Consider the following 6745-nt stretch of genomic DNA (forward strand, 5'->3'; position numbering starts at 1 on the left):
AGCCGCAGACATTCTTGTCGATCCTTCTAAACATTTGAGTTGTAACATTGTCTAAGTATTTATAGTGACTGACTAATAGTGGGTGAAAGATGTGGAATAATTTGTATCTTTGGCGTCAGCAACCCATAAAAGTTTTGATGATGGATTCATTGCGGTAGATAGAGTTAGAATTTTTAATACCATAGTTTCAATGGCAAAGTTGCATGCTGCATAGGAAGGACTGAATTATGCTCTATACATATTAGGGGCTTCACAAATTTGTTTTGAGGATGATTCTATGATGGTTGCTCGATGACTTTCTAATCCATCTCTTATCAATAGTGGTTTGTGATGGAAAAAATATTGGCCACCTCAACCTCAGGCCAAACCGACCTCCTTGACCTCGAACATAATCCGTGGAGAATGACTTTGACCTAGGCCGAATAGCCAAGATACCCCCGGCCGAAGAGCCAAAAAGCCAAACAGCCACCAGTCGAGAAGCCAATCAGCCGAGAAGAACAATCAGCACAAATCGACAAGGGCTGACAGTTCTAATAACCGACAACTCTGGCAGCAACCCCTAGTTTTGGTGGCACCACAACTTGTGCCTGACCAACGTTACATGCCGCCCATACGGACTGGCTCGTGTGGCGCGGCCGTACTACCAGTCGTCACCTGGCCATATGTGCACGCCACATCAGCCCAAGTCACAACAAAAGAGCTCACCTATATAATAGGATAGCCAGGGTACCTCAAGCATAGAGGTAATACACTAACCACAGAGGATCACACTCTGCTAAAATCTCTTCGTTCCACATTATTGCTTCTCTATTCTGACTTAGGCTTAGAAGGGTCTTCCGTTAGAAACTCTCTGTCAAGCGAACTTTTTGCAAGCCACCTTTGGAGGAGATTCACTTCTCCACACCTCGGTCAGTCTGCTTAACTCTTCTCCAGCTAACCTTAGGGTCGTTCGAGTTGCACCATGACCTTAGTCCTGAATTACAGAATTGTTGGAGCATGATGCACTTATTTCTTGCTTTTGACATTTCAAATGTTTATCAAAAGGCGAATAATACTGCTGATTGGATAATATCTTGTATAGCTCGCCAATATTACAAGTTTTGCCATGTGCCCTTATTGTACATTTTTAAATATTTTATTTTTGTATTCCCATGGATCCATCTTTTATTGATAGTAGTTTGTATCTATTATTATAGGATTAATGGAGCATGATGTGCTTATTGCTTGAAAAATAGTTATTTCCGACACCCAACTGCCGATGCTAGGGAGAAGCATCCGCAATTTGACTGGCGCACCAAATTTTGCCGATGCTTCTAAATAGTGTCAGAAGATATCGACGGTTTGGTGGGGAGCGTGACTTAGAGCGTCGTTGGAAACTAAAATAGAAACGATGCTTTAGAAAGCGTCGTCGAAAGCCGATTCCTCGTACGACGCTTTAGAAAGCATCGTCAGAGGCCAAGGCTTTAATTCCCTCCCAAAATAATGCTTTAAAAAGCATCACCGGAGACCCATTCTTCATCCCCATTGCCAAAACACCTCCTCCCCAACGATGCTTTAAAAAGCGTCGTCAGAGACCCATTCTTCCTCCCCCCCCCCCCCCTCCTCTCCTTACAAATCGCTAACCCCCTCCCCTTCTCTCTCCAAGCCCTTGGCCCTCCTCAACCCCAGCTGCCGCCCCTCCTCTCCTTACAAATCCCTAACCCCCTCTCCTCCTCTCTCCGAGCCCTTGGCCCTCGACACCCCCGCATGTTCCAGGCGGTCTCCCCAACCAGCTCTCAAGAATGTAGCTCTCTCCTCGGCTCTCAAGAATGGGCAACGCCATCACCTTCTCCAACTCGCCTCTCTCTCCCCTCCTCCCGTGCTCCACCCTTTGCTCCGCTCCGCCCTCGACGGCGGCGAAGGATGAAGAGGTGGCGCACTTGCCTCCGATCGATCTCCTCTTCTTCTTTTGATTCGATGCTGGAGGTGTCCATCAAGAAGACGATATCAATGAACCCCATCGTCGTCTACTCCAAGACTTGGTGCTCATGAGTTCTGATTTCTCTCTCTGTCGATTGATTCACTTACATTTTGGTTAATGGGGAATGGAGGTTTTCGAAGGAGGTCAAGCTGCTCTTCAAGAGGATTGGAGTGGAGTTCCTCATCATAGAACTTGATCATGTTGGTGAATTCTTATCCTTATTTATTGAATCTTTTCTCGTAAACCTTCATATTGATATCTTGATAGTTTTCTCATTGATTTTCGTTTTATTTGAAACGGATTAGTAGTTGGAATTTTTTTGAACCATATAGAGGTTGTTGTTATATTTCTTGGTTGGGATGGAATATGTGATATGATTTGTTTATGATGTTTTGGATCTGTTGCGTCATGAAACAGTTGTTGTGTTGACTGTAAAATTCGGTGTTTGATGGGTACTCATGGGGAGGCCTCCTTCTTGATCTTGAGGATGTAGGTGATGGGGTCCTGGAACACACCCAAGGTAGGGTGGTACTTAGGATCCAAGGGGGATTTCAGCCATTAAGGAACCTCCGCGAGAAGGGGAGGTGGGGCTGGCATCCAAGCTCCACTGCGAAAAACCTTGGTATCCTGATTTGTTGAGCTTGCTAAAAGAAAAGGCGCCCCGGTGCTGGGAGAATGACCTGTAAAAAAAAAAATTAAATATATTTTTTTAAAAAATAATTATAACGATGCTTTAAAGCATGGTTATAATTATTTTTTTATAAAAACCAGCGGTTAAAAGCCGACACTTTAAAGCATCGCTAACTGCGTGGCGCGTATAAGCGTCGGCTTTAGTCGCTAAAAAGCGTCGCTAAAACTGACCCTTTAGCGACGTTTTCCAAAAGCGTCGGAAATTTTTTTCCACTCCCACCTATCTTACGCTGGTATCCTGATTTGTTGAGCTTGCTAAAAAGAAAGGCGCCACGGTGCTGGAAGAATGACCTTTAAAAAAATATTTTTAAATATTTTTTTAAAAAAATAATTATAACGATGCTTTAAAGCATAGTTATAATTATTTTTTTACAAAAACTAGTGATTAAAAGCCTACCTATCTTACGCTTTTGCGACGCTTTAGAAAGCATCGGCAGAAAAATTACCGACGCTCATAAGCGTCGGTATAAGCTTTAAAAAGCACCCAAAAGAAAAAAATAATTTTTAGTGTTGCTATTGACATCTCATATATTTATAGAGAAGGTATTGTTTATTGGATAGAATCTTATATGGCTAACTAACATTATGAGTTTTATTATATTATTTTTTTTGTTTATTTTTTAAATATTTATTTTTTTTATTCATATGTATGTATCTATCACTATGTAGTTTAATTCAATGCATCCGCTAAATTTAAAAAAAAGGGCAAAAAAATCTGGCACAGGTGCTGATTAACTATTGATCACCATTATTTTTTTAATTTTGAGACGGAAGCCCTTCCATTTTTTATTACAACGATACCCATAACCAAAATAAACACAGAGGAAAGAAAGATAAGAGTGGCGCGGTGCGCGAACTACGAGGAGGAGGGGCTTCAACCGGGCTGTTGCAGATCTAGGAGTCAACTAAGGGTGTGCACCACCTCCCCTCCCGTATCCAGACCCATAGCCGGAACCATAGCCAGACCCAGAACCTGACCCAGAGCCCGAGCCGCCGCCGCCGCCTCCGCCGCTTCCGTAGCCCCCTCCATGGGCACCACCCCCCTGGCCGTACCCTGAGCCACTGCCGGATCCATAACCCGATCCACTTCCGCTTCCATTCCCTCCGCCGGAACCGCCGCCACCTCCACCACCTCCACCGCTTCCATAGCCTCCACCGTGGGCTCCACCGGCGCCATATCCAGAGCCAGACCCGTACCCGCTTCCGGACCCATAGCCAGATCCGCTACCTCCACCTTCACCGCCTCCGCCACCGCCGCCTCCACCTCTTCCGTACCCACCACCATGAGCCCCGGATCCACCTCCTTCACCATAACCGGAGCCGGAACCATAGCCTGAACCGGAGCCGTTTCCAGAGCCACCACCTCCCCCACCGCCTTCTCCGCCACCACCACCTCCACCTGAAGATGTCAAGGCTCGGCCTGCCTCGGAGAGGCCGATGCTCAGCAAAACTATGAAGGAAAGAGCAACAAGCTTAGTCTTAGCCATGGTTGTTAGGATGAGATCGGGAAGTGAGGAATGAGGTGTGGGCTGGAGGGGAGGACGGCATGGGTATTTATAGAGTTGCATGCATGAAGGACTCCAAGGCTTGCTAACCTTCCTCATGCGAAACCAGTAGAGTGTGGTAATTGACCAGCGCTATCCTTCGCTAGCTTCTGACTGATTAGATCGCGGATTTTCTCCGAGTTTTTCCTAAACCAAGGTGCTGGTATTCTCCGGTTTTCTACTCGGCAGGCCGACGTGCCTGCATTGTTGACAATATTAACCAAAGTTTTGTTACCGGCGGCTCCACTGCCGAACTACATGCATTTGGTGGGACGGAGCGTTGACGTCCGCCGGTAAAAGCCGCTGAATTGGGTCTGAGCGCTAGGTGGCAGCCAAAGTAAAGTCCAAAACAGGGTTGGGAAGGGTCAAGTTGCCGCGTTTAGTAGCCATTAGTCAAGAAAACGATACTTATTATATCTTTTAGTTGACGATCGTAAACAACGAGATCCCGAAATTACCGATCAATCGACAAAGTACTTGATGAAGCATTGTTATATATGGAGAGGTTTTCTTAAAAGAGAATTAGAAAGACAAAATTCCGAGTACTTTTTGCTGGTGATCTTTGAATGAGATCCGCTTCTCCGCACCTCGGCCAGCGTTATTGGGGGAAGAAAGAGTATTGGATAGAGAAGAAGAGGTATAAAACAGAAAAGTGTTTTTTTATTGTTCTAAAACAAGGGAAAACAGAGAGAGTTATTTCCACCCCTGAACTCAACACTAATAATGCCTCTTTAAAGGCTTACAATCTACAAACTCTCTAATCAATCAGATAACTACATCAAAACAGAAACTAAAGGGATAAGCCCCATCTAAAAACAAACTATCTAAGAATTTTACTACTACTAAAACTCTTCCGAAACTCGATAAACATCACTTGATATCTTGCTGAAAATTTCTGAATCAATCTTCAACACTCCTCTTTGATTAAAAATTGTACACACCAAGCTTCAATTTGAGATATGCATGTTTCTCACATGGGAGAGATTTTGTGAATATATGTCACCTGTCCATTCGTGCCACAAAATTTCAGAACTATCAAATTAACAACTTGCAACTAAGTCTCAAATGAAATAAAACCGAATGTCAATATGTTTCGTTCTTCCATGAAATGTAGAATTTTTGGTCATCGAAATTGTTGACTTGTTGTCATAGAAAATTTCATTTACTTCTCTTGGTTCTTGATGTAGATCAGCAAGAATTCTTCTTAACCACACGGCTTGAGAAGAGGTTGTTGCCACATATTCAGCCTCTAATGAAACAATGCCGTTGTTGCTTGTTTCCGAGGTAGCTAGCTCTCTATCAGCTGAGATGAGGTTATTGCATAACTTCATAGGTCGGATATTATTTTCGAAGAGTGGAAGATTTGATCACATATCTGAGCGAGACATGGTCATTATGGAGCATGTCATTCAAGGAATTCCCTTGAATCTTCCAGCTATGATGATCAGGCAGATGCGAGAGGCCATATGCAAATCGAGAGTTTCTTTACCCTATGGTATGATACTCACCTTGATATTCAGGCAGCATGACATCTCTGTGGAGGGAGAGATATCCAGACATCTACTATTTACTGACACCTACACTGCACGGTCCCTAGTTCGCATGGGTTATGAGAAGGTGGACGGATAGTGGGTGCGTGGAGGAGCAGGAATAGATGCACCAGAGGGTGATGCACCAGAGATTGGAGATTCTATCCCTGAGGCTGAGGTACCTGCGGATCATCCTACAGCACCTTCAGAGGCTGAACCTTCATCATCCACACCTACGGGATATACAGAGAAGTTTTTGTAGTAGGATGACTGAGCTTGTGTCAGCTTAGGTGAGGACTCTCTCTGATGATATAATGCGCAGGATGGATAGTATGACTGCTGAGATTAGAAGCCTTAGAGACGAGGTGACAACATTAGAGAGAGAGAGAGGGAGGCTCATGGTCCATCTATGCCTCGAGCAGCTGAGTCAGAGGTTTCGGCACAGAGTCATACAGCTCACCGAGGTCCATGACAGACTCAGTCCCATCAGGCCAGACCTCCCCTCACCACCTATGCTAGGAGGATGAGGACTAGATCACAGCCATTAGATTTTTCCTAGGCCCGATGTTAGCACTACAAGAGGCCATTATGATTAGTACCTAGGATTTATCTAGTTCTCATATGCATTTTGCTTTGTTGATGTACTTTGCACCTTAATTGAAGAACACTGTAATTTTGGCATTAGTATACTACAATGCCTCATTTTGATCAATGAAATTTAAATTTTATCGTTTATTGTCTCTATTGCTATACACTCTTTAATTTGATGATAACAAAAAGGGGAAGAAGTAAGAAAAGAAAGAAGTTGCGATATAGGGTAAGGGAGAAATAAGTTTGCAAATTATAGGAAGAGAGATGATATTCACTTAAGGGGGAGCAATATGTAACAATAAAAATTTTCAAAACAAGAAAATCTGAATTTTCTATCAAAATTTCTGAATTTGGCACATACTTCTCATGCCTCGATACATAACTCAAAACATTTGCTTTATCTCAAATTTTTGAAGTTTTATTTTTAATAA

The 6745-nt window shown here is 43.6% G+C and overlaps 1 protein-coding gene across 1 annotated transcript; it reads right to left on the bottom strand.

Annotated features, from left to right (window-relative positions):
- Positions 1-3388: 3388 nt before the first annotated feature.
- On the bottom strand, positions 3389-4160 carry LOC120104420 (glycine-rich cell wall structural protein 2-like). The gene has a single exon (XM_039115553.1). It carries the CDS (start codon positions 4135-4137, stop codon positions 3556-3558), a length of 582 nt encoding a protein of 193 aa, XP_038971481.1. The 5' UTR covers positions 4138-4160; the 3' UTR covers positions 3389-3555.
- Positions 4161-6745: the final 2585 nt, after the last annotated feature.

Source organism: Phoenix dactylifera, chromosome 2, assembly GCF_009389715.1.
Source record: "Phoenix dactylifera cultivar Barhee BC4 chromosome 2, palm_55x_up_171113_PBpolish2nd_filt_p, whole genome shotgun sequence".
Lineage (NCBI taxonomy): Eukaryota > Viridiplantae > Streptophyta > Magnoliopsida > Arecales > Arecaceae > Phoenix > Phoenix dactylifera.

What these genes read in the sequence shown, in the direction of transcription:
- LOC120104420 (XM_039115553.1), bottom strand. Translation starts at nt 4,137, where the DNA reads ATGGCTAAGACTAAGCTTGTTGCTCTTTCCTTCATAGTTTTGCTGAGC.